Source organism: Lissotriton helveticus, unplaced genomic scaffold (assembly GCF_964261635.1).
Source record: "Lissotriton helveticus unplaced genomic scaffold, aLisHel1.1 SCAFFOLD_559, whole genome shotgun sequence".
NCBI classification, from domain to species: domain Eukaryota; kingdom Metazoa; phylum Chordata; class Amphibia; order Caudata; family Salamandridae; genus Lissotriton; species Lissotriton helveticus.
The window spans coordinates 286,921-313,523 of record NW_027612017.1 but is presented as its reverse complement, the minus strand read 5'-3'; the positions used below and the strand labels follow the sequence as shown (position 1 = coordinate 313,523).

General features: G+C 52.3%; 5 protein-coding genes across 5 annotated transcripts; 4 read left to right on the top strand and 1 right to left on the bottom strand.

The window, feature by feature from the left end:
* The first annotated feature begins 3,272 nt into the window (after window positions 1-3,272).
* On the top strand, window positions 3,273-3,982 carry LOC144807551 (histone H1.01-like). Its single transcript, XM_078673188.1, has one exon. It carries the CDS (start codon window positions 3,335-3,337, stop codon window positions 3,980-3,982), a length of 648 nt encoding a protein of 215 aa, XP_078529314.1. The 5' UTR covers window positions 3,273-3,334.
* Window positions 3,983-4,711: 729 nt separating this feature from the next.
* LOC144807531 (histone H3) lies at window positions 4,712-5,743 on the top strand. Its single transcript, XM_078673165.1, has one exon. The coding sequence runs from the start codon at window positions 4,892-4,894 to the stop codon at window positions 5,300-5,302; it is 411 nt and encodes a 136-aa protein (XP_078529291.1). The 5' UTR covers window positions 4,712-4,891; the 3' UTR covers window positions 5,303-5,743.
* A 267-nt stretch (window positions 5,744-6,010) lies between these two features.
* LOC144807506 (histone H2B 1.2-like) lies at window positions 6,011-6,542 on the bottom strand. Its single transcript, XM_078673140.1, has one exon. It carries the CDS (start codon window positions 6,440-6,442, stop codon window positions 6,062-6,064), a length of 381 nt encoding a protein of 126 aa, XP_078529266.1. The 5' UTR covers window positions 6,443-6,542; the 3' UTR covers window positions 6,011-6,061.
* A 159-nt stretch (window positions 6,543-6,701) lies between these two features.
* LOC144807576 (histone H2A type 2-C-like) lies at window positions 6,702-7,384 on the top strand. Its single transcript, XM_078673216.1, has one exon. It carries the CDS (start codon window positions 6,764-6,766, stop codon window positions 7,160-7,162), a length of 399 nt encoding a protein of 132 aa, XP_078529342.1. The 5' UTR covers window positions 6,702-6,763; the 3' UTR covers window positions 7,163-7,384.
* Window positions 7,385-13,391: 6,007 nt separating this feature from the next.
* Window positions 13,392-14,392, top strand: LOC144807555 (histone H4). The gene has a single exon (XM_078673192.1). It carries the CDS (start codon window positions 13,683-13,685, stop codon window positions 13,992-13,994), a length of 312 nt encoding a protein of 103 aa, XP_078529318.1. The 5' UTR covers window positions 13,392-13,682; the 3' UTR covers window positions 13,995-14,392.
* The last annotated feature ends 12,211 nt before the right edge of the window (window positions 14,393-26,603 follow it).

Below are 26,603 nucleotides of genomic sequence, written 5' to 3'. Positions count from 1 at the left end.
CTACCCAGGGTTATGGAGCTCAGTGCAGGGTAAGATTTCAGGTTATCCCCCTGGCTTGAGGTGTTAAAGCAAAACACTTCACATGCCCAATAAAGTCTATTTCACCCCTTCACAGTATCAGGAAAGGCCTGCAAGGCCTTGGGCCTACTTCCAGCCCCCAGGCACCAATGTACTGATACCTGTGACATTTGGTGCTGTTAAGCTTCAAGGGGATGAAGTCACACCTTCTACCCAGGGTTATGGAGCTCCTCGCAGGGTAAGATTTCAGGCTTCACCCCAGGCTGGAGGCGTGAAAATAGAACAATTACCATACACAGCAATGTGTATTTCACCCATTCACAGTATCAGGGAAGGCCTGCAAGGCCTTGTGCCTACTTCCAGCCTCCAGGCACCAATTTTACTGATACCTGTGACATTTGGTGGTGTTAAGCTTCAAGGGGATGAAGTCACACTTTATACCCAGGGTTATGGAGCTCAGCGCAGGGTAAGATTTTTGGTTATCCCCCTGGCTGGAGGTGTTTAAGCAAAACACCTCACATGCCCAGTACAGTGTATTTCACCCTTTCCCAGTATCAGGAAAGGCCTGCAAGGCCTTGTGCCTACTTCCAGCCTCCAGGCACCAATGTTACTGATACCTGTGACATTTGGTGGTGTTAAGCTTCAAGGGGAAGAAGTCCCACCTTCTACCCAGGGTTATGGAGCTCAGCGCAGGGTAAGATTTCAGGTTATCCCCCTGGCTTGAGGTGTTAAAGCCAAACACTCCACATGCCCAAGAATGTCTATTTCACACCTTCACGGTATCAGGGAAGGCCTGCAAGGCCTTGGGCCTGCTTCCAGCCTCCAGGCACCAATGTTACTGATACCTGTGACATTTGGTGGTGTTAAGCTTCAAGGGGAAGGAGTCACATCTTCAACCCAGGGTTATGGAGCTCAGTGCAGGGTAAGAATTCAGGGTATCCCCCTGGCTGGAGGTGTTAAAGCAAAACATTTCACATGCCCAATAAGGTCTATTTCTCCCCTTCGCAGTGTCGGGAAAGGCCTGTAATGCCTTTGGCCTATTTCCAACCTCCAGGCACCATTTTTTGGGATACATGTAACATTTGGAGGTGTTAATCTTCAAAGGGATACAGTTGCTCCTTCTACCCAGGGCTATGGAAGTATGCACAGGGGGAGATCGCAGGTTTTCCCCTTGGAAGGAGGCGGAGAAGTAAAACACTTCCCTCAAATCCAAGGCGGCAAGGCTGAAATCTTACCCTATGCAGAGCTCCGTAGTTCTGGGTAGACGGAGTGCCATTGTCCCCTTGCAGCTGAGCACATCATAATTTCACATTTATCACTAAAACATGTGTTTGGTGGATAGAAATGTGCCCATGTCTCTGCAGGCCAAGGCCTGATCTTTCAAATGGGTGTATGTACCTTTTAGGCTAGGTGAAGTGTTTTCATTTCTTCACCTCCACTCGTGAGGGAAATCTTGAATCTTACCCTGCCTGGAGCTCCAAATCCCTGGGTAGAAAGAGTGACTTAGTGCCCTTGAATCTGAAAACCTCATAATGTCACAAATATCACTAAAGCAGGTCCCTGGTGGCTAGAAATGCCCCAGAGCCCTGAAGGCTCTATTCTGATATGGTGACTGGGTTATTTTGTGCTGTTTTGGGCCGTGTGAAGTATTTTATTCTTACACCGCCACCCCAGGGAAAGACGTGAAATATTTTCCTGTGCGGAGCTCTATATCTCTGGGAAGAAGGGCTGACGTTGTCCCCTTTATTCTGGAAACCTCATAGTATCAGATATATTACTAAAACAGGTTCCTGGAAGCTAGGGATGGGCCAGGGTACCTGAAGGCTAAGATCTGAAACTGTGAATGGTGTTCATGTACGTCTTGGACTATGAGAAGTGTTTTATTTGTGTTTCCCTCTACCTACATATAAGGCGAAAACCTGTAATTAGCAGTAGACCTCAATCAGGCTGCCAGGCGCAGAATCTGATTTGTCGGCGCAGGTCGCACTCTTGACATGCCATTTGATTCAGGAGTGGTCCCCACCCCAGCAATCGGGCTCAATACAACATTGATAGTCACAGGCCTCACTCTGTACTGTGGGATGTATGATGTAACAATTAGATTGCGGTACATTACATTGCTGTTTTAGGCGCTCTCCACGACTTGCACGGGAGGGCGCTCTAGACTTAGGAATAGTATGATTTACTATTCGAACTCCAGCCTAAGTAAGGTAGGGAAGGTGTTGGAATAGTAAATCGCACTATTCCATAGTCTAGTGCGCCCTCCCGTGCAAGTCGTGGAAAAGACTTGCGTTGTAAATGCAGCGATCGAAATGTACTGCGGTGTTTTGACCGCGTTGTTAAGGTCGGTTCCCGTCCAAAGATGTCACCTGAGATGTAAACCTAACTCCAGCTGTGAACATCAGCTCAGCAGAGTGCCTCCATGCAGGTACTGGGGTCACCATTTCAGGTGCCTTCACACCTTCTGCTCTCACGCTGGGTGCCAATGTAGGTCTAACTCGGCCGCCTGCCTCTATTGTGTCACTGTGTGTTTATTATGTTTAGTGTGCCCCCGTCTCCTCCAGCTCGGCGCTTGGCAGTGAATGCCCTCTGGCTGCATGTGAAGCTACCAGCGCGCAGCCGCCTTGTGATGCCCGTGAGTCTTGAGCCCGGCCCGTGCCCCGCTGCTTGTAAAAATCCCCCGGCTGCCCCCGAGTCGTGGGTGCCACAGCCGAGGGTGCAGGCGCGCGGCGAGGGCCCCCCTGACCCCCGGGCCGGGGCCCCCTGTTGTTGTCTTCGCTTCCCCGCTCGGCCGGCGGAGCCCTGTGTTACTTCGGCCCGTTCCAGAACGCGCTCCCCGCGTCCCCCTGAGCCCCATTGTGACGCCACAGGGCCCGCTCCCTGCAGGAGGCCCCTCCCGCCCGCGGGCCGCCGCTCCCGGCCTCAGAGCGCGAGGGTGGACCGGGGGAAAGGGGCCCGGGGCCCGGGATTCAAGGCACGGGGGCGTCAGCCATCGGGGGAGGGCAGAGATTCACGGCGGATTACAAGCCTCTGAGGACGGGGTCGGCTGAAACGGGGGAGGGCACGGGAAGGGGTTGAAGTTGGGCTTCTTTTCATGTGTGTATGGGAGCGTGTGTTTAACGGATTGTGTTTAAAAACTTAGATAATCCGATAGTAGGAAACACAAAAGTCAGCTCGGAGCAGAGAGCCGAGTGCGCCTCGCACACAGCCCTCACTCCTCGGAACCAATCAGGGGCTGGCTCCTCCCTATATATGCACGGGGCTCGGGTTGGGAGGTACATTTCTGTTCTGTGACAGCGCCGAGACTCGTATTGCAATGGCAGAAACCGCTCCAGCCGCCGCGGCTCCTCCCGCTGAGGTCGCCCCCAAGAAGAAGCAGAAGAAAGCAGCGGGGGCCTCCAAGGCCAAGAAGCCTTCCGGTCCCAGCGTGTCCGACCTGATTTTGAAGTGTGTGACCGCCTCGGCCGAGAGGAAGGGAGTCTCCCTGGTGGCTCTGAAGAAGGCGCTGACCGCCGCCGGCTACGATGCGGACAAGAACAAGGGCCGCGTTAAGGTCTCCCTGAAGAGCCTGGTCAGTAAAGGCGCCCTAGCCCAGCTGAAGGGCACCGGGGCCTCCGGGTCCTTCAAAGTGAACAAGAAGCAGCTGGAGGGCAAGAAGGCAGCCAAGAAGACAGCTGCCAAGACCAAGAAGCCAGCGGCCAAGAAAGCTGCCCCTGCCGCCGCGAAGCCCAAAAAGGCTCCCGCGGGGGTCAAGAAGAGCCCGAAGAAGGTCAAGAAGCCAGCAGCAGCCAAGAGCCCCAAGAAGCCCAAGGCTGCCCCTGCCAAGAAGGCTGCCAAGAGCCCAGCGAAAGCCAAGGCGGCGAAGCCCAAAGTAGCCAAGAAAAGCCCTGCCAAGGTAGTCAAACCCAAGGCAGCCAAGCCCAAAGCAGCGAAGCCCAAAAAGGCAGCGCCCAAGAAGAAGTAAGGGCTGGCACCGAGACACTGCAAACACAACGGCTCTTTTAAGGGCCACCACCCTATCTAGAAGAGAGCGTGTTCCTCCCCACCTTTGCACCCACCCAATGGCCCCACTTCTCAAAAATAAACCGCACCATACATCCATAGCGCACTTTTCCACACGCGAGTGCCGCGTGTGATCTTGGCCATATAAACGGCTCTTTCGGTGCTGCGTGGATTGAAATCGTTATTACATAGAAAATAAGGGGGTCCGGGAGTTATAAGGCCTCCGTTTATAATACATGTGCAATAACGTGTGTGTCTCTGTGCTTTCACTGTACCCGGGCAGACTCTAAATAGTGTCTGCATAAAGCAGATGATTGTGAACTTTAATTGGAGCGCAGGTAACTGCGTGCTCCAGGGTGAGGGTAAAAAGCGGGTCTGGGAGTTATAAGACCTCAGTTTATTATAAACGTGTTTGTGTTGGTGCTTTCACTGTATCCGGGCAGACTCGATATAGCGCCTGCATAAAAGCAGACGATTGTGAACTTTCAATCGAGCGCAGGTAACGGGGGCGTGTTCCAGAGTGACCAAGGGCAGTGTGCTTATGACATCTCGGGCTCCTCTCCCGGTTGACCGGGGTCGAGTCGTCCTCGTGACTACAAGTGGATGGACGGACGGAGACAAAGGCTGACCGAGGCGCGGGCTCCGGCGCCATCATCCAAGGGGGGGGTCTCTTTTATCCACAGCTCATTGGACAGCTAGGCTGCAGCCTCCAGTTCAGTATCCAATCGTTGCACACCGCGGGCTATTTTCGAACGTGGGGCGGTCTCCTCAGCCAACCAGAGCAGCCCTCCGTCTGTGAGGGCATAAATAGGGCTCTTTCCCTGGTAGACGCCATTCTTCTCTGCCTTCGCTGAGAGAGACCGCTCCCGCCATGGCCCGCACCAAGCAGACAGCCCGCAAGTCCACCGGCGGCAAAGCGCCCCGCAAGCAGCTGGCCACCAAGGCAGCCCGCAAGAGCGCGCCTGCCACCGGAGGAGTCAAGAAGCCTCACCGCTACCGGCCAGGCACCGTGGCTCTCCGCGAGATCCGCCGCTACCAGAAGTCCACCGAGCTCCTCATCCGCAAGCTGCCCTTCCAGCGCTTGGTGAGGGAGATCGCCCAGGACTTCAAGACCGACCTGCGCTTCCAGAGCTCCGCCGTCATGGCCCTGCAGGAGGCCAGCGAGGCCTACCTGGTCGGGCTCTTCGAGGACACCAACCTGTGCGCCATCCACGCCAAGAGGGTGACCATCATGCCCAAGGACATCCAGCTGGCCCGTCGCATCCGAGGCGAGAGGGCCTAAGGAGACGGACCGACCCGAACAACCACCACCACAACGGCTCTTTTAAGGGCCACCACCCTGTCACCTACGAGCTTCTCTTATCTGTCATGGCATGTGTTTTACAGGTTAGGGAGGGTGTGCTGTGAGTACCACGGTCACTGGGCAACTTATACCGGCTCTGGGTTAACCAGAGCACTCTGTGTTCACAGTGCATAAACGCCTGTTCAATGTGTCCATCTAATAATAAAAAGCCTTTTTATAGGGGGTTGTGCAGGGATCCGCTGGTCACAAGCCACCGCTTAAGGGGCATCTGTGTCCCCGGTACATCGGGTTCGTGTGTCTGATTTCGGGAACGTTTGCCCCGGGGTGAACTAACGCCGTTCCCCAGGGTCTTAAAAGTACAAACACAACGTTAAACCCGCTCACAGAGACACTGTTCGCCCCCAACATGGAAAACCATAAGCCCGGGGGGGGGGGGGGGCAGATGTGTGAATTCCCCAGTGGGTTTATTGAACCTCATCGTTACAGTGCTCATGTGACACTTGGTCCCATTCATATAGACATGTTAATTTAAAGAGGCGGAACGGGTTGCCTGCTGTCGGCCCTCGGTCTGCAGCAAGCCCCGTGAGAGCGGGCCTTTCTGCACTTAACATTACCCTTAAAAAACACATATTCCAAAACACATTTCTCCGGTCATAATAGAAGCACGTTAGCTCTTAGGGGAGGAAGTGGTTGGCCCTTAAAAGAGCCGTTGTGTTCGTTGGGGTGCGCCTGGAAGCCTTACTTGGCGCTGGTGTACTTGGTGACGGCCTTGGTGCCCTCCGACACGGCGTGCTTGGCCAGCTCTCCGGGGAGCAGAAGGCGGACTGCGGTCTGGATCTCCCGGGAGGTGATGGTGCGCCGCGAGTTGTAGTGAGCCAGTTTGGAAGCCTCTGCAGCGATGCGCTCGAAGATGTCGTTCACGAAGGAGTTCATGATGCCCATGGCCTTGGAGGAAATGCCGGTATCCGGGTGCACCTGCTTCATCACTTTGTAAATGTAGATGGCATAGCTTTCCTTCCTGCTCCTCTTGCGCTTCTTCCCGTCCTTCTTGGGCGGCTTGGAGAGCGCTTTCTTGGAGCCCTTCTTGGGTGCCGGCGCGGACTTGGCTGGTTCAGGCATGGTCGACGCTCTTTCGCTGCTTGCTGTGGAGCCGAGAGAAATGATGCCTGGGCGTCCGGCACTTGTATTTATAGGCTGGGCGTGCAAAGCAGCTTCTTCCCGTTTCTCCTTTCTCATTGGCAGGGCCCCCACTTCCTATTGTAATGCGGTTCTGGGACACTGATTGGTTAAACAGAAGCCCGCCTCCCTCCATTGAAAAGTACTATCGGCGCCTAGCTGTCAACCAATCAGACGCTCCCGAAGTCTTTATATTACCGGAGTCCAGCAGAAGGCGCAGTACCATTCTCTCTGTTGTGTGACTGAGACCCTAGATCGATCGCCATGTCTGGACGCGGAAAGCAAGGAGGAAAGGCCCGCGCCAAGGCCAAGACACGCTCTTCCAGAGCCGGGCTCCAGTTCCCCGTGGGCCGTGTGCACAGGCTGCTCAGGAAGGGAAGCTACGCCGAGAGGGTGGGCGCCGGTGCCCCCGTCTATCTGGCTGCAGTGCTGGAGTACCTGACCGCTGAGATTCTGGAGCTGGCTGGCAACGCCGCCCGGGACAACAAGAAGACCCGCATCATCCCCAGACACCTCCAGCTGGCCATCCGCAACGACGAGGAGCTGAACAAGCTGCTGGGCCGAGTCACCATCGCCCAGGGAGGAGTCCTGCCCAACATCCAGGCCGTGCTGCTGCCCAAGAAAACCGAGAGCCACAAGGCACAGGGCAAAGCAAGCAAGTAAAGGCCCGCAGACCACCGTGGAAACGCACCCTAAACACAAAGGCTCTTTTCAGGGCCATCCACAGACTCCATCAAAGAGCGTATCCGTGCCGAGGTGTTACTCTGGCGGCTTCATAGATGCGGCAGCGCCCGCCACCGTAGCTTTGTAGTGGAGGGCATGCCCAAGCTCTGGCCGTACACTTTAATGTTGTCCCGTCCCAAAGCCTAGCATGAGGCAGACCATATCGATGTTTTTGTTATACATATATAATTTTTAATTTTCAGGGACACGTTTTGCAGACGTGCCCCAGCCGAGCGGGCACCGAACGCGAGGGTTAGGCGGGCCGCGGTGACAAGTGGGGGCCTGGAAGGGAGGAGTGTGTGTGTTTGACTGATCAGTGCACCGGCGGCAGCTGCTGAGCCAAGCCGAGCGGGCACCGAACGCGAGGGTTAGGCAGGCCGCGGTGACAAGTGGGGGGGGGGGGGGCTGGAAGGTAGGAGTGTGCGTGTTTGACTGATCAGTGCACCGGCGGCAGCTGCTGAGCCCCCCATCGGGAGCCCCTGACAGAGGCGGGCTGGGAGCGCGCTCTTTTTCAAACAATATATACATATATATTTTTTTCTTTTCATTTTTGGGGGACACATTTTGCAGGCTTGCCCCAGCCGGGCGCGGGATGTGGGCAGTGCTACGAGGTTGCAGGCGGCCAAACGCAGCGGGGTGGTGCCGGTGAGGCCGCTAACGTGTGTGGCTCCATTAAAACAGCCTGTTTCTTGTCTTCTCCTGTCAGATACCTTCTGACAGTGGTGAGTTTTTGGATACCGAGGCAATAGCCTCATTACTCCATATTCGTTTGGAATTTTGTAGTCGCTGTTTAGGTTGTCTTATTGGTGTGTGACGCTTTGTCACAGTTGAGGTTGCATCACATGGTCAGCTCAGTGATGGGCCGCGGGTAGCGGTCAGTAGTGTTTGCAGAATTGTCAGCATGTTTCCTTCGAGAGTCTCGTCTTTGTCCGTGTAGATCCTTCTGTTAGTGTTGAGGTTTGGGTGCCTGCCGCGGCTAATGCCAGCCGGCAGTGAGCGGGTTTTAGGTGCTTGCCGAGGCTGTTATGCCATCAGGGCAGCGGTGAGTTTTGCGTATCTGCCGGCGTTTGCCTTCAGGCAGTAATGAGTTTTTGGATGCTGCGTTGCTGTTTCAGCTTCGCAAGGTTAGCGCTTCAATGGGACGCGGATAGCGGTCAAATGGGTTTGTAGCGATATCTGCAAGTTTCCGGATCAGTGGGTTTTCTTTTTGATCCAGTCCTTTGTAGAATGTCCTGTTGAGTTTGAGGAGATGGTCGTCCAGCATCTCGATGCCTAGGTCTCTGTGGAGGTCTGCTGTTCGTGTGAACATGGGAGCACCTGCTGCAATCCGTAAGGCCTTGCTCTGAAGTATTTGTAGGTCCTTCCGCAGCTGTGGGCGGCAGCCACTCCAAACTGGTGAAGCGTATGTCATAGTTGGTCGAATTATTGCGGTGATTACTCGCACCTTGCTCTGCATGGGCATCGACTTAGACTTCAGGAGTGGGTATAATGCAGCCAGTTTGGATGCTGCTTTCTGGCAGGTCTTCTCTATGTGGTTTCTCCAGCTGAGTTTAGAGTCCAGAGTCACCCCCAGGTAGGAGCTGCTGTTTTCCCATTTGACCTCATCCCCATTGAGGAGGATCTGTGGGTGTTTCCTGTTCAGCTTCCTGGTAAATAAGGTTGCTGTGGTTTTGCTTGTGTTCAGGGTGATCTGCCAGTCGCTGTACCATTCGGAGAGTCTGCAGAGCGATGTCTCCAGGTTCTTCGCCACTTCTTTGTCACTGAAGGATTGGGAGATGACTGCAACATCATCCGCGTAAAGGGCAAGATCAGTCTTCTTTAGGTCAGTGGGTATGTCGTTTGTGAATATGTTGAAGAGGAATGGTCCTAGGATTGACCCCTGAGGCACTCCAGCTAGAATTGGGCGCGGTGATGAACATTCTTCTCGCACCGCCACGTGAAAGGTCCGTTCTGTCAGGTAGCTGGTCAGCAACTTGACCAGGTAGCTGGGAAACTTGAGCTTGATAAGTTTGTAGAGCAGGCCCTCATGCCATACTCGGTCAAATGCTTTGGCTACATCCAGAAAGACTACTCCAGTAGACTTGTTGATGTTGAATCCGTGGCTGATGATGTCCACCACTCTGAGGAGTTGGTGATTTGTTGAGTGGTCTTTCCGGAACCCAAACTGTTCTTTGGCAAGTAGGTTGTTGCTTGTCGCGAAGTCAACGAGACGGGCAAGGATAACTTTTTCGAAGAGTTTTGATAGGCCAGATAGCAGACTTATGGGGCGGTAGTTTGCAGGGTCTCGCAGTGGTTTCCCAGCCTTGGGGAATACGACGACTCTTGCTTCTTTCCAGGCGTTTGGGAAATACTGGTGCTGCATGCACGCGTTAAATATCTCAGCAAGGTGATCCACTGCGTTATCTGGGAGCATCTTGATGGCTTGGTTGACTATTCCGTCCTTCCCTGGTGCCTTGCCGTTTTTCAGTGTTTTTGCCAGGGCCAGTAATTCGCCCATTGAGCATTCCTCAATGTGTGCAGTTTCTGTTTCCGGTGGGTGCTCCTGGTGATGCATGGCGACCTCTTGCTCAACTTCTGTTGCCAGTTTGCTTGCCTGGTTGGGCCTGAAGGATTCCTCCAGCGTGTCAGCGAAGACCTCAGCCTTATCCCTGTTGCTGCATGCCAGGTGAGTCTTCCCTTGGATCGGTGGGTTTGGTTCCTTCTTCCCAGTCAGGCGTCGGGTCATTCTCCAGAGAGAGTTGTCTGAGTCCTTTAGGTTAGCTGTAGCTGCTTCCCATTTTTCACCTCTGTGCTGGCTTATTTGTATCTTCAGCTGCCTTGTCAGCTCATTATACTTCTTCAGCAGGTCGGGGGTGCGGTTCCTCTGCCACTCTCTGCGGGCTCTGTTCTTTTCAGCTATTGACTGCTTGATGCCCTTTGGGAGATCGTAGATAGAGCATCGTTGGAGTTTCTGCTCTGGAGTGCTGCGCGCAATAGCTGTGTGGATTGAGGCTGTGAGGTGGTGGACTGCCTGGTCAATGTCTTCAATGCTGCGTAGGGGACCAGGGACCAGTGTCTCCTCCAGGCATCTCTTGTATAGGCACCAGTCCGCCTTCTTGAAGTTGTGCCTGGTGCCCTGTTGCTGGTCTTCAAGTACGTCTCCAACTGTGATCAACACTGGGTTGTGGTCGGATGTCAGCGCTGTTAGGGTTTCAAGCTCCATAGACTGGGAGAGATTCTTCATGACCACAATGTCCAGAACATCCGGTTTGTGCAGTGCAGATCCTGGATAGTGTGTTGGTTGAGTTGGGCCGGCCACTACGAAGTCCTCCTTCTTTGAGTGGGCAAGTAGGGCGTGTCCTTTGCTGTTTCCCGTCCGAGAGTTCCAGCATTTGTGCTTAGCATTGAGGTCACCTCCAATTAGTGTTGGGATGCTGGGGTCCAATAAAGCATCCAGGTCCTTTGGGGCTAGCTTGCCTGGGGGTGAGTAGGCAGCAATCAGCCGCAGCGGGCCTGCAGATGTTTGGATCTGTATGCCAGTTGCTTCAATGCTCCCGACTGGTGGTAGGGAGATCTCGTGGTGCTTCACTTTTGTGCTGACTATCACCGCTGTTCCTCCGCCCTTGGCTCCGGTGGTGCGATCTGTGCGGTATACCCTGTGGTTTGCTATGTTGAGCTTCTGGCTTCCTTGGAGGTGGGTCTCGGAAATAAGCGCTATATCCATGTCCATGGTTTCCATCAGGTGCAGGAGTTCTGCAGTTTTCTTCTGAATGCCATTAGCATTCCACATCACGAAGAGAGAGTTTCTTTTAGATTTTGCTGCCATTGCTGGTGTTTTCTTCGCCCTGGAAAAGTCCGGCGATAAGGTTCGCCACCATTGTCACCATTGGGTGGATGTTCAGGTCTGCGACTGTTTTTGCAATCTTCGCGATGAGTTCTTGCCAGTTGATGGCTGAGCCTAGCTCACAGGATGGTGCTGGGGTGGTCGCTGATGCTGGGGCGGTAGGTGATGCTGGGGCGGTAGGTGGCGCTGGGCTGTCCTGCTTGGGTTTAGTTGTGTCTGCGTATGATCTTCCATCCACACGCGCGCTGCTATGGCTGTTGGTTGGATTTCCATTTGGGATCCTGTGTGCCATTGCGGGTCTGTGAGTATTCCTTGGCCCCTGACCCGTCGTTGTCGAGTGTGGGGAAGTCGTTTGTGGTTGTGGGGGTTGGCGCTGGCCTTCCTTCTTTGCCTTCTGGAGGTAGGGGCAGCCGCGGTAGCTTGCTGGATGTGGTCCTGCGCAGTTGGCGCATTTTGCTGGTTCGGTTTCCCGGTTCCTAGTGCATTGGTTGGAGGTGTGCTCTCCTCCACAGCGTACGCACTTTGGCTTCTGCTTGCAGAAGGCAGAGGTGTGCCCCAAGCGCTGGCAGTTGTAACACATGATTGGTCCTCGTTTCCCTCTAGGTGCTTCTGTGGTGATGACGCAGCCGCAGAGACGTGTGACTCCCGAGAGGTCAGCTGGCTTCCCATCGTGGCTCGCTGACAGGGTCACAACGAAGAGGGGAAATTTCTTGTTCTTATCCGCTGGAGAGGTAATCTGCGCAATATTTTTGACTGGAAGGCCTAGGTCAGATAAATCCCCAGAGATGTGTTCAAGCGATGCGTTTGTTGGGAGCCCCCGTATTACAAAGCGCTGGGCTTTTGCAGTGGTCATTGGGAAGGTGTAATACTCCATTTTCTGGGCGGTAAATATGTCGGTCAAGCACCTGTAGTCCTCTGGGGTGGTGAGCATGATCTTGGCATGGTCCTGCCTGGGCTTGATTGTGTAGGGGGAGGCGCAGTATTCATCCAGTATCCCCACCAGGGCCTTGTGGGTGGTTAGGTTCTTCAGGATGATGGGTGGGATCCTTAGTCGCTTGGTGGGGGCTGGAGAGGTCTCAGGTTCAGTAGCATTGGGGTCTTGCAGGGGGGCGTCCCTGTCCTGGATGTTTCCGAGAGCCATATAACGGTTTGAGGTTGGAACTGCGCTTTCTGCAGGGGGAGGGCGGGCAAGCTTTGATGCTTTCTCTGGTGATGTTGGGCATGAGTCACGTCCCCTCTTCGCTTTAATCTGCCATTGCCCGTCATCTTCGGTGGCAGAGCTGGGTTGAGCCATGTCGGCCTCCATGATCAATTGGTGCAGTTGGATGGGGGAGGTAAGGCGTGGCCCTTCTCCTTCCCCTCTTTGGCGCACAGCCTGGCCCCGGTCAAGCCAGGGAGACGCAGGCCCAGCGCCTTAGAGGAGCGGGAGGGAGGGCAGAGCGGGCTGGGCCGAGTATCGATGAGCGAGATAAATCAAGTAAAGCGCGGCTAACTAGGCTGTATTCGGAGTGTTAAAATCAGTCAAGCAGTGAAAATTTTAAGCAGGCAAGCAGAGCGCAGGCGAGCAAATTGGAATCTGAAAAGTAAAATCAAATCAATCTGGCAGTGGAATGATTCTACAAGCAGAGCGCAGCAATTACAATTACAAGGCGCAAACTGTAATTATTATCACGTTTTGGAAATGGATTGAACACAGTGCAGCAATGCAAAATTGCAATCAGAGCGCAGCAATTACAAAGTAAGGAAATTAGTCAGTCAGGCAGGGCTCAGCAAGTCAAATTGCAATCAGTAGCAGCAGAAGTAACAAGCAACAAGCAGAGCGAGGAAAAACGAAATTCAGTGTAAAGCTGTTAAAGTAATGAAAAAGGCCAGATCTACCACAAAGGATAGAAAATGGCGCCTACTGCGTTTCTGGAATCAGCTGATGCAGTCGTCCGTGGTCGGCTCGGCAAATCCACTGGTCAGATCAAGTCCTCTGGGGGCCGTCTCGATCCAGGAAGCAAATGGCGGCAAATGGCGGCCGGGGCGCAGCTCCGACGTCCGAGCACCCACGAGAGGCTAGCTGGGTAGGGGCAACCACTTCTCCGTCCCCTCCTTAGTGCGCAGCCTGGCCCCGGACAAGCCAGGGAGCGCAGGCCCAGCCCCTTGGAGGAGTGGGGAGAGAGCGTGGAGCGAGGAGTGAGGGGAGGGGGAGAGCCCTAATCAGGGGCTGCCATCAGCGTTGACGATCGTCACAGAACTCGGGTCATCTGTCTGTCAATCCTCCATTAAAACATACAGAGCCTTCTGCTTATATTGGACAGGGGGCTCCGAACGCAGGGGATGGGTGGCCCGCGGTCACAAGGGGAGGCCGGGAAGGGAGGTGCTTGCGTGTGTTTGACTGTGATCTGTGCACCGGCAGCGGCAGCTGCTGAGCCAGCCCATGACAAAGGCGGGCTGGGAGCCCGCTCTTTTTCAGAAGGCAACGGCCGCTCCAGCCCCCGCTTCCTGCAGAAGGCGGGCCGGGTCCGAGCTCTCCCGCCTCACAGGGCGTCACGTGGGCGCTTGGAGCTCCCGCGCAGGTCCGCTGAGCCTCCATAGAAAGCAGCCGGTGCTGGTTTTCCTCTTCATTTCTGCTCCCAGCACCGAGAAGAGAACATGTCTGGACGCGGCAAAGGAGGGAAGGGGCTCGGCAAAGGCGGCGCCAAGAGACACCGCAAGGTGCTCCGGGACAACATCCAGGGCATCACCAAGCCGGCCATTCGCCGCCTGGCGCGCCGTGGCGGAGTCAAGCGCATCTCCGGCCTCATCTACGAGGAGACCCGCGGGGTGCTCAAGGTTTTCCTGGAGAACGTGATCCGGGACGCCGTCACCTACACCGAGCACGCCAAGAGGAAGACCGTCACCGCCATGGATGTGGTCTATGCCCTGAAGCGCCAGGGCCGCACTCTCTACGGATTCGGCGGTTAAACCACGGAAAAAAAGGAAAAAAAAAACAACCCAAAGGCTCTTTTAAGAGCCGACCACCATGTCGTGTGAGAGCTGTGTCTATGAACTATTATCGCCGCAGCGCAGGGCTGCTATCTAGGCCCACACTCGCTCGGGAGGGGAGGAGGGGGGAACCCGGGGAGTTGCTCCGCAGCCACTCTGCTCTGGAAGGCACGGCCGGGAAGGCGGGTTTACCCCGTCCCACGGGCCCGCCACCATGGAGCTCTAAACTAGGGACCAAAGGTGGGTTCAGCCCGGCCCAGGGGCCCGCCACCGTGGAGCCCTTGCCTGGGGACCTACGGTGGGTTTAGCCCGGCCCGGCTGCCCGCCATCATGGAGCCCTTGTCTGGGGACCTACGGTGGGTTTAGCCCCGACCAGGGGCCCGCCATCATGGAGCCCTTGCCTGGGGGCCTACGGTGGGTTTAGCCCGGACCAGGGGCCCGCCATCATGGAGCCCTTGCCTGGGGACCTACGGTGGGTTTAGCCCGGAGCAGGTGCCCGCCATCATGGAGCCCTTGCATGGGGACCTAAGGCGGGTTTAGCCCGGCACAGGGCCCCACGAGTCACGCAGTTCTAAGGGGGGTGTTTAGACCGGCCCAGGTGCCCGCCATCATGGAGCCCTTGCATGGGGACCTAAGGCGGGTTTAGCCCGGCACAGGGCCCCACGAGTCACGCAGTTCTAAGGGGGGTGTTTAGACCGGCCCAGGTGCCCGCCATCATGGAGCCCTTGCATGGGGACCTAAGGCGGGTTTAGCCCGGCACAGGGCCCCACGAGTCACGCAGTTCACCGACTATTAAGCCCCCCACGTAGTGGGGGCTTACAGCGCCTGGCTGGGAAACAAAGTTGGAGATAGCGCGGCCGTTCCGCCGCCCGGCCATCTGGTCGCCGCAGCTCACTGGGCCATCTGGTCGCCCCTCTGTGGGTCGACCAGATGGCCCAGTGAGCTGCGGCGACCAGATGGCCGGGCGGCGGATTGGCCGCGCTAACTCCGACTTTGTTCTCCACCCAGGAGCTGTAAGCCCCCACTACGTGGGGGGCTTAATAGTCGATAAAATAGGGTTCCCATGCAGGCCCAAGGAAGCGGGTGTGGGATCCTAATTTTTGTGGTGAACCGCCATGTCCCTTTAGGGGTCCCTGTGGGCCTTTAAGCCCCCGTTTCAGTATTTTTATTTTTTTTGTGTGGGCATTTTGGTTCAAGGGGACGATGGCACTAATTCTACCCGGGGCTGGGGAGCTCAGATTCGGGTACAATTTCAGGTTCCCCCCCGTAGGTGGAGGTCGGAAAAAAAAAAACTTAAAAAAAAAAAACATACACGCATTTCTTTTTTTTTTTTAACAAACTCCTTAGGTTCAAGGGGACAAAGTCACTTTTTCTTCCCGGGGCTATGGAGCTCCGATTCGGGTAAAATGTCCGGTTTCCCCCCTTAGCTGGAGGTCGGCAAAAAAAAATAAACACACACACACACACACACTTCTTTTTTTTTTTTTTTTTTACTAACTCCTTAGGTTCAAGGGGACAAAGTCACTTTTTCTTCCCGGGGCTATGGAGCTCCGATTCGGGTAAAATCTCAGTTTTCCCCCCTTAGCTGGAGGTCGGCAAAAAAAAAAAAAAGAAATAAACACACACATTTCTTTTATTTTTTTTTACTAACTCCTTATGTTCAAGGGGACACAGTCCCTTTTTCTTCCCGGGGCTATGGAGCTCCGATTCGGGTAAAATTTCCGGTTTCCCCCCTTAGCTGGAGGTCGGCAAAAAAATAAAAAATAAACACACACACATTTCTTTTTTTTTTTTTACTAACTCCTTAGGTTCAAGGGGACAAAGTCACTTTTTCTACCCGGGGCTGTGGAGCTCCAATCCGGGTACAATTCCTGGTTTAACCCCTAAGCTGAAGGAGGGCCAAAAAAAGAAAAATAATAATTGTATATATATATATATATATATATATATATATATATATCACAAATTAATTACAATAAGTCCCTCGCAGTATGGGATCTGAAAAAGTGTCTCTGTTCCATTTTTAGTCTCCAGGCACCCGTTTAAAACTGTTAACATTTATCACATTTTATTAAGGTTCAAGGGGACTAAGTCACTTTTTCTACAGAGGGCTATGGAGCTCCGATTAGGGTTATATTTCAGGATTTACCCCTTGGCTGGAGGTGGAGAAATACAAAACGTCATTCAAAAACCCCTTTACATTATCAGACATCAGTCTCCCAAGCCCATTTCTAGCCTCCAGGCACAGAGTGGCTATTTCTACTCAGAGCTATGGTGCTCCGCGCAATGTGAGATTCCCCCCTGTTACAGTATCAGCTCAAGGCTGTGGGCCCGTTTGCAGCCTCCATACACCTCTTTTAGTGATAATTGTAACATTTGGCGGAGTTAATCTTCAAAGGGGATACAGTTGCTCCTACTAGCCTGGGCTATGGAGCTCCGCGCAGGGTAAGATGTCAGGTTCCACTCCTGGCTGGAGGTGGGAAAACAGAATAATTCTTTATTCCAACACTGTATCTAACCCCTTTACAGTATCAGACCTAGGCCTGCAAGACCGTAGGCACATTTCCAGCCTCCAGGCACCTGTTTTAGTGATACTTGTGACATTAGGAAGCCTGCAGCTTCAAGGGGACAGAGTCACTCCTTCTACCCAGGGTAATGGAGCTCCGAACAGGGTAAGATTTCTGGTTATTCCCCTGGCTGGAGGTGTTAAAGCAAAACACTCCACATGCCCAATAAAGTCTATTTCACCCCTTCACTGTCTCAGGAAAGGCCTGCAAGGCCTTGGGCCTACTTCCAGTCTCACGGCACCAATTTTACTGATACCTGTGACATTTGGAGGTGTTAAGCTTCAAGGGGAAGAAGTCACACTTTCTACCCAGGGTTATGGAGCTCAGTGCAGGGTAAGAATTCAGGTTACCCCCCCTGGCTGGAGGTGTTAAAGCAAAACACTTCTCATGCCCAATAAAGTCTATTTCAACCCTTCACAGTATCAGGAAAGGCCTGCAAGGCCTTGGGCCTACTTCCACCCTCCAGGCACCAGTGTTTGTGATACTTGTGACATTTGGAGGTGTTCAGCTTCAAGGGGATGAAGTCACACCTTCTACCAAGGGTTATGGAGCTCAGCGCAGGGTAAGATTTCAGCTTTTCGCCCCTAGCTGGATGTGTTGAAGCAAAACACTTCTCATGCCCAATAAAGTCTATTTCAACCCTTCACAGTATCAGGAAAGGCCTGCAAGGCCTTGGGCCTACATCCATTCTCCAGGCACCAATGTTACTGATACCTGTGACATTTGGTGGTGTTAAGCTTCAAGGGTAAGAAGTCACACTTTCTACCCAGGGTTATGGAGCTCAGCGCAGGGTAAGACTTTAGGTTATCCCCCTGGCTGGAGGTGTCAAAGCAAAACACTTCTCATGCCCAATAAATTGTATTTCACCCCTTCACAGGATCAGGAAAGAGCTGCAAGGCCTCGTGCCTACTTCCAGGCACCAATGTTACTGACACCTGTGACATTTGGTGGTGTTAAGCTTCATGGGGAAGAAGTCACACCTTCTACCCAGGGTTATGGAGCTCAGCGCAGGGTAAGATTTCAGGTTATTCCCCCTGGCTCGAGGTGTTAAAGCAAAACACTTCACATGCCCAATAAATTGTATTTCACCCCTTCACAGTATCAGGAAAGGCCTGCAAGGCCTTGGGCCTACTTGCAGCCCCCCAGGCACCAATGTTACTGACACCTGTGACATTTGGTGGTGTTAAGCTTCAAGGGGAAGATGTCACACCTTCTACCCAGGGTTATGGAGCTCAGCGCTGGGTAAGAATTCAGGTTATCCCCCTGGCTGGAGGTGTTACAGCAAAACACTCCACATGCCCAATAAAGTTTATTTCACCCCTTCACAGTATCAGGAAAAGCCTGCAAGGCCTTGGGCCTACTTCCAGCCTCCAGGCACCAATGTTACTGATGCCTGTGACATTTGGTGGTGTTAAGCTTCAACGGGATGAAGTCACACCTTTTACCCAGGGTTATGGAGCTCAGCTCAGGGTAAGATTTCAGGTTATCGCCCTGGCTTGAGGTGTTAAAGCAAAACACTTCACATGCCCAATAAAGTCTAGTTCACCCCTTTCACAGTATCAGGAAAGGCCTGCAAGGCCTTGTGCCTACTTCCAGCCCCCAGGCACCAATGTTACTGACACCTGTGACATTCGGTGGTGTTAAGCTTCAAGGGGAAGAAGTCACACCTTCTACCCAGGGTTATGGAGCTTAGCGCAGGGTAAGATTTCAGGTTATCGCCCTGGCTTAAGGTGTTAAAGCAAAACACTTCACATGCCCAATAAAGTCTATTTTACCCCTTTCACAGTATCAGGAAAGGCCTGCAAGGCCTTGTGCATACTTCCAGCCTCCAGGCACCAATGTTACTGATACCTGTGACATGTGGTGGTGTTAAGCTTCAAGGGGATGAAGTCACACCTTTTACCCAGGGTTATGGAGCTCAGCGCAGGATTTCAGGTTATCGCCCTGGCTTGAGGTGTTAAAGCAAAACACTTCACATGCCCAATAAAGTCTATTTCACCCCTTTCACAGTATCAGGAAAGGCCTGCAAGGCCTTGTGCCTACTTCCAGCCTTCAGGCACCAATGTTACTGATACCTGTGACATTTGGAGGTGTTAAGCTTCAAGGGGATGAAGTCACACCTTCTACCCAGGGTTATGGAGCTCAGCGCAGGGTAAGATTTCAGGTTATCGCCCTGGCTTGAGGTGTTAAAGCAAAACACTTCACATGCCCAATAAAGTCTATTTCACCCCTTTCACAGTATCAGGAAAGGACTGAAAGGCCTTGGGCCTACTTCCAGCCTCCAGGTACCAATGTTACTGACACCTGTGACATGTGGTGGTGTTAAGCTTCAAGGGGATGAAGTCACACCTTTTACCCAGGGTTATGGAGCTCAGCGCAGGGTAAGATTTCAGGTTATCCCCCTGGCTTGAGGTGTTAAAGCAAAACACTTCACATGCCCAATAAAGTCTATTTCACCCCTTCACAGTATCAGGAAAGGCCTGCAAGGCCTTGGGCCTTCTTCCAGCCACCAGGCACCAATGTACTGATACCTGTGACATTTGGTGGTGTTAAGCTTCAAGGGGATGAAGTCACACCTTCTACCCAGGGTTATGGAGCTCCTCGCAGGGTAAGATTTCAGGCTTCACCCCAGGCTGGAGGCGTGAAATTAGAACAATTACCATACACAGCAATGTGTATTTCACCCATTCACAGTATCAGGAAAGGCCTGCAAGGCCTTGGGCCTACTTCCAGCCTCCAGGCACCAATGTTACTGATACCTGTGACATGTGGTGGTGTTAAGCTTCAAGGGGAAGAAGTCACACCTTCTACCCAGGGTTATGGAGCTCAGCGCAGGGTAAGAATTCAGGTTATCCCCCTGGCTGGAGGTGTTAAAGCAAAACACTCCACATGCCCAATAAAGTCTATTTCACCTCTTCACAGTATCAGGAAAGGCCTGCAAGGCATTGGGCCTACTTCCAGCCTCCAGGCACCGATGTTACTGATACCTGTGACATGTGGTGGTGTTAAGCTTCAAGGGGAAGATGTCACATCTTCTACCCAGGGTTATGGAGCTCAGCGCAGGGTAAGATTTCAGGTTATCCCCCCTGGCTGGAGGTGTTAAAGCAAAACACTTCACATGCCCATTAAAGTCTATTTCACCCCTTCACAGTATCAGGAAAGGCCTGCAAGGCCTTGTGCCTGCTTCCAGCCTCCAGGCACCAATGTTACTGATACCTGTGACATGTGGTGGTGTTACGCTTCAAGGGGACGAAGTTGTACCTTTTACCCAGGGTTATGGAGCTCAGCGCAGGGTAAGATTTCAGGTTATCACCCTGGCTGGAGGTGTTAAAGCAAAACACTTCACATGACCAATAAAGTCTATTTCACCCCTTCACAGTATCAGGAAAGGCCTGCAAGGCCTTGTGCCTACTTCCAGCCTCCAGGCACCAATGTTACTGATACCGGTGACATTTGGAGGTGTTAGGCTTCAAGGGTATGAAGTCACACCTTCTACCCAGGGTTATGGAGCTCAGTGCAGGGTAAGAATTCAGGTTATCCCCCTGGCTGGAGGTGTTAAAGCAAAACACTTCACATGCCCATTAAAGTCTTTTTCACCCCTTCACAGTATCAGGAAAGGCTCTGTGCCTACTTCCAGCCTCCAGGCACCAATGTTACTGATACCTGTGACATTTGGTGGTGTTAAGCTTCAAGGGGAAGAAGTCACATCTTCTACCCAGGGTTATGAAGCTCAGCGCAGGGTAAGAATTCAGGTTATCGCCCTGGCTTGAGGTGTTAAAGCAAAACACTTCACATGCCCAATAAAGTCTATTTCACCCCTTCACAGGATCAGGAAAGGCCTTGTGCCTACTTCCAGCCTCCAGGCACCAATGTTACTGATACCTGTGACATTTGGTGGTGTTAAGCTTCAAGGGGAAGAAGTCACACCTTTTACCCAGGGTTATGGAGCTCAGCGCAGGGTAAGATTTCAGGTTCTCACCCTGGCTTGAGGTGTTAAAGCAAAACACTTCACATGCCCAATAAAGTCTATTCCACCCCTTCACAGTATCAGGAAAGGCCTTGTGCCTACTTCCAGCCTCTTGGCACCAATTTCACTGACACTTGTGACATTTGTAGGTGTTCAACTTCAAGGGGATGAAGTTGCACCTTCTACCCAGGGTTATGGAACTCAGCGCAGGGTAAGATTCCAGGCTTCACCCCTGACTGGAGGTGTTAAAGCAAAACACTTCTCATGCCCAATAAAGTCTATTTCACCCCTCCACAGTATCAGGAAAGGCCTGCAAGGCCTTGGGCCTACTTCCAGCCTCCTGGCACCAATTATACTGATACCTGTGACATTTGGAGGTGTTAAGCTTCAAGGGGATGAAGTCGCACCTTCTACCCAGGGTTATGGAGCTCCGCGCAGGGTAAGAATTTAGGTCATCCCCCTGGCTGGAGGTGTTAAAGGAAAACACTTCACATGCCAAATAAAGTCTATTTCACCCCTCCACAGTATCAGGGAAGGCCTGCAAGGCCTTGTGCCTACTTCCAGCCTCCAGGCACCAATGTTACTGATACCTGTGACATATGGTGGTGTTAAGCTTCAAGGGGATGAAGTCACACCTCTTACCCAGGGTTATGGAGCTCAGCGCAGGGTAAGATTTCAGGTTATCGCCCTGGCTTGAGGTGTTAAAGCAAAACACTCCACATGCCAAATAAAGTCTATTTCACCCCTTCACAGTATCAGGAAAGGCCTGCAAGGCCTTGGGCCTACTTCCAGCCTCCAGGCACCAAAGTTACTGATACCTGTGACATTTGGTGGTGTTAAGCTTCAAGGGGAAGAAGTCACGCCTTCTACCCAGGGTTATGGAGCTCAGTGCAGGGTAAGAATTCAGGTTATCCCCCTGGCTGGAGGTGTTAAAGCAAAACACTTCACATGCCCATTAAAGTCTATTTCACCCCTTCACAGTATCAGGAAAGGCCTGCAAGGCCTTGTGCCTACTTCCAGCCTCCAGGCACCAATGTTACTGTTACCTGTGACATGTGGTGGTGTTAAGCTTCAAGGGGATAAAGTCACACCTTTTACCCAGGGTTATGGAGCTCAGCGCAGGGTAAGATTTCAGGTTATCCCCCTGGCTTGAGGTGTTAAAGCCAAACACTCCACATGCCCAATAAAGTCTATTTCACGCCATCACAGTATCAGGAAAGGCCTGCAAGGCCTTGTACCTACTTCCAGCCTCCAGGCACCAATGTTACTGATACCTGTGACATTTGGTGGTGTTAAGCTTCAAGGGGAGGAAGTCACACCTTCTACCCAGGGTTATGGAGCTCAGCGCAGGGTAAGAATTCAGGTTATCCCCCTGGATGGAGGTGTTAAAGCAAAACACTTTGCATGCCCATTAAAGTCTATTTCACCCCTTCACAGTATCAGGAAAGGCCTGCAAGGCCGTGTGCCTACTTCCAGCCTCCAGGCACCAATGTTACTGATACCTGTGACATGTGGTGGTGTTAAGCTTCAAGGGGATGAAGTCACACCTTCTACCCAGGGTTATGGAGCTCAGCGCAGGGTAAGAATTCAGGTTATCCCCCTGGCTTGAGGTGTTAAAGCAAAACACTTCACATGCCCTATAAAGTCTATTTCACCCCTTCACAGTATCAGGAAAGGCCTTGTGCCTTCTTCCAGCCTCTAGGCACCAATTTCACTGACACTTGTGACATTTGTAGGTGTTCAACTTCAAGGGGATGAAGTTGCACCTTCTACCCAGGGTTCTGGAACTCAGCGCAGGGTAAGATTTCAGGTTATCGCCCTGGCTTGAGGTGTTAAAGCAAAACACTCCACATGCCAAATAAAGTCTATTTCACCCCTTCACAGTATCAGGAAAGGCCTGCAAGGCCTTGGGCCTACTTCCAGCCTCCAGGCACCAAAGTTACTGATACCTGTGACATTTGGTGGTGTTAAGCTTCAAGGGGAAGAAGTCACGCCTTCTACCCAGGGTTATGGAGCTCAGTGCAGGGTAAGAATTCAGGTTATCCCCCTGGCTGGAGGTGTTAAAGCAAAACACTTCACATGCCCATTAAAGTCTATTTCACCCCTTCACAGTATCAGGAAAGGCCTGCAAGGCCTTGTGCCTACTTCCAGCCTCCAGGCACCAATGTTACTGTTACCTGTGACATGTGGTGGTGTTAAGCTTCAAGGGGATGAAGTCACACCTTTTACCCAGGGTTATGGAGCTCAGCGCAGGGTAAGATTTCAGGTTATCCCCCTGGCTTGAGGTGTTAAAGCCAAACACTCCACAAGCCCACTAAAGTCTATTTCACACCTTCACAGTATCAGGAAAGGCCTGCAAGGCCTTGTACCTACTTCCAGCCTCCAGGCACCAATGTTACTGATACCTGTGACATTTGGTGGTGTTAAGCTTCAAGGGGAGGAAGTCACACCTTCTACCCAGGGTTATGGAGCTCAGCGCAGGGTAAGAATTCAGGTCATCCCCCTGGCTGGAGGTGTTAAAGCAAAACACTTTGCATGCCCATTAAAGTCTATTTCACCCCTTCACAGTATCAGGAAAGGCCTGCAAGGCCGTGTGCCTACTTCCAGCCTCCAGGCACCAATGTTACTGATACCTGTGACATGTGGTGGTGTTAAGCTTCAAGGGGATGAAGTCACACCTTCTACCCAGGGTTATGGAGCTCAGCGCAGGGTAAGAATTCAGGTTATCCCCCTGGCTTGAGGTGTTAAAGCCAAACACTCCACAAGCCCACTAAAGTCTATTTCACACCTTCACAGTATCAGGAAAGGCCTGCAAGGCCTTGTACCTACTTCCAGCCTCCAGGCACCAATGTTACTGATACCTGTGACATGTGGTGGTGTTAAGCTTCAAGGGGATGAAGTCACACCTTCTACCCAGGGTTATGGAGCTCCGCGCAGGGTAAGAATTTAGGTCATCCCCCTGGCTGGAGGTGTTAAAGGAAAACACTTCACATGCCAAATAAAGTCTATTTCACCCCTCCACAGTATCAGGGAAGGCCTGCAAGGCCTTGTGCCTACTTCCAGCCTCCAGGCACCAATGTTACTGATACCTGTGACATTTGGTGGTGTTAAGCTTCAAGGGGAGGAAGTCACACCTTCTACCCAGGGTTATGGAGCTCAGCGCAGGGTAAGAATTCAGGTCATCCCCCTGGCTGGAGGTGTTAAAGCAAAACACTTTGCATGCCCATTAAAGTCTATTTCACCCCTTCACAGTATCAGGAAAGGCCTGCAAGGCCGTGTGCCTACTTCCAGCCTCCTGCCACCAATTATACCGATACCTGTGACATTTGGAGGTGTTAAGCTTCAAGGGGAAGAAGTCATATCTTCTACCCAGGGTTATGGAGCTCAGCGCAGGGTAAGAATTTGGGTTATCCCCCTGGCTGGAGGTGTTAAATTAAAACACTTCACATGCCCAATAAAGTCTGTTTCACCCCTTCACAGTATCAGGAAAGGCCTGCAAGGCCTTGGGCCTACTTCCAGCCTCCAGGCACCAATGTTACTGATACCTGTGACATGTGGTGGTGTTAAGCTTCAAGGGGATGAAGTCACACCTTCTACCCAGGGTTATGGAGCTCCGCGCAGGGTAAGAATTTAGGTCATCCCCCTGGCTGGAGGTGTTAAAGGAAAACACTTCACATGCCAAATAAAGTCTATTTCACCCCTCCACAGTATCAGGGAAGGCCTGCAAGGCCTTGTGCCTACTTCCAGCCTCCAGGCACCAATGTTACTGATACCTGTGACATTTGGTGGTGTTAAGCTTCAAGGGGAAGAAGTCACATCTTCTACCCAGGGTTATGGAGCTCAGCGCAGGGTAAGAATTTGGGTTATCCCCCTGGCTGGAGGTGTTAAATTAAAACACTTCACATGCCCAATAAAGTCTGTTTCACCCCTTCACAGTATCAGGAAAGGCCTGCAAGGCCTTGTGCCTACTTCCAGCCTCCAGGCACCAATGTTACTGATACCTGTGACATGTGGTGGTGTTAAGCTTCAAGGGGATGAAGTCACACCTTCTACCCAGGGTTATGGAGCTCAGTGCAGGGTAAGAATTCGGGTTATCCCCCTGGCTGGAGGTGTTAAAGCAAAACACTTCACATGCCCAATAAAGTCTATTTCACCCATTCACAGTATCAGGAAAGGCCTGCAAGGCCTTGGGCCTACTTCCAGACCCCAGGCACCTGTTTTTGTGATACTTGTGACATTTGGAGGTGTTCAGCTTCAAGGGGATGAAGTCACACCTTCTACCCAGGGTTATGGAGCTCCGCACGAGGTAAGATTTCAGGTATCACCCCTGCCTAGATGTGTGAAAACTCAAAACATCACATACACAACAAAGTGTATTTCCCTCCTTTACAGTTACAGGGAAAGGTCCGCAAGGCCTCTGGCCTACCTCCAGCCTCCAGGCAGCAGTTTTAATGAAACTTGTGACATTTGGCGGTGTTAAAGTTCAAGGGGACGAAGTTGTACCTTCTACCCAGGGTTATTGAGGTCAGCGCAGGGTAAGATTTCAGGTTATCACCCTGGCTGGAGGTGTTAAAGCAAAACACTTCACATGCCCAATAAAGTCTATTTCACCCCTTCACAGTATCAGGAAAGGCCTGCAAGTCCTTGTGCCTACTTCCAGCCTCCAGGCACCAATGTTACTGATACCTGTGACATGTGGTGGTGTTACGCTTCAAGGGGATGAAGTCACACCTTTTACCCAGGGTTATGGAGCTCAGCGCAGGGTAAGAATTCAGGTATGCGCCCTGGCTTGAGGTGTTAAAGCAAAACACTTCACATGCCCAATAAAGTCTATTTCACCCCTTTCTCAGTATCAGGAAAGGCCTGCAAGGCCTTGGGCCTACTTACAGCCTCCAGGCACCAATTGTACTGATACCGGTGACATTTGGAGGTGTTAAGCTTCAAGGGTATGAAGTCACACCTTCTACCCAGGGTTATGGAGCTCAGTGCAGGGTAAGAATTCAGGTTATCCCCCTGGCTGGAGGTGTTAAAGCAAAACACTTCACATGCCCATTAAAGTCTTTTTCACCCCTTCACAGTATCAGGAAAGGCCTGCAAGGCCTTGTGCCTACTTCCAGCCTCCAGGCACCAATGTTACTGTTACCTGTGACATGTGGTGGTGTTAAGCTTCAAGGGGATGAAGTCACACCTTTTACCCAGGGTTATGGAGCTCAGCGCAGGGTAAGATTTCAGGTTATCCCCCTGGCTTGAGGTGTTAAAGCCAAACACTCCACATGCCCAATAAAGTCTATTTCACGCCTTCACAGTATCAGGAAAGGCCTGCAAGGCCGTGTGCCTACTTCCAGCCTCCAGGCACCAATGTTACTGATACCTGTGACATTTGGTGGTGTTAAGCTTCAAGGGGAAGAAGTCACACCTTCTACCCAGGGTTATGGAGCTCAGCGCAGGGTAAGAATTCAGGTTATCCCCCTGGCTGGAGGTGTTAAAGCAAAACACTTTGCATGCCCATTAAAGTCTATTTCATCCCTTCACAGTATCAGGAAAGGCCTGCAATGCCGTGTGCCTACTTCCAGCCTCCAGGCACCAATGTTACTGATACCTGTGACATGTGGTGGTGTTAAGCTTCAAGGGGATGAAGTCACACCTTCTACCCAGGGTTATGGAGCTCAGCGCAGGGTAAGAATTCAGGTTATCCCCCTGGCTTGAGGTGTTAAAGCAAAACACTTCACATGCCCAATAAAGTCTATTTCACCCCTTCACAGTATCAGGAAAGGCCTGCAAGGCCTTGGGCCTACTTCCAGCCCCCAGGCACCTGTTTTTGTGATACTTGTGACATTTGGAGGTGCTCAGCTTCAAAGGGGATGAAGTCACACCTTCTACCCAGGGTTATGGAGCTCAGTGCAGGGTAAGATTTCAGTTTATCCCCCTGGCCTGAGGTGTTAAAGCCAAACACTTCACATGCCAAATAAAGTCTATTTCACCCCTTTCACAGTATCAGGAAAGGCCTGCAAGGCCTTGGGCCTACTTCCAGCCTCCAGGCACAAATTTTACTGA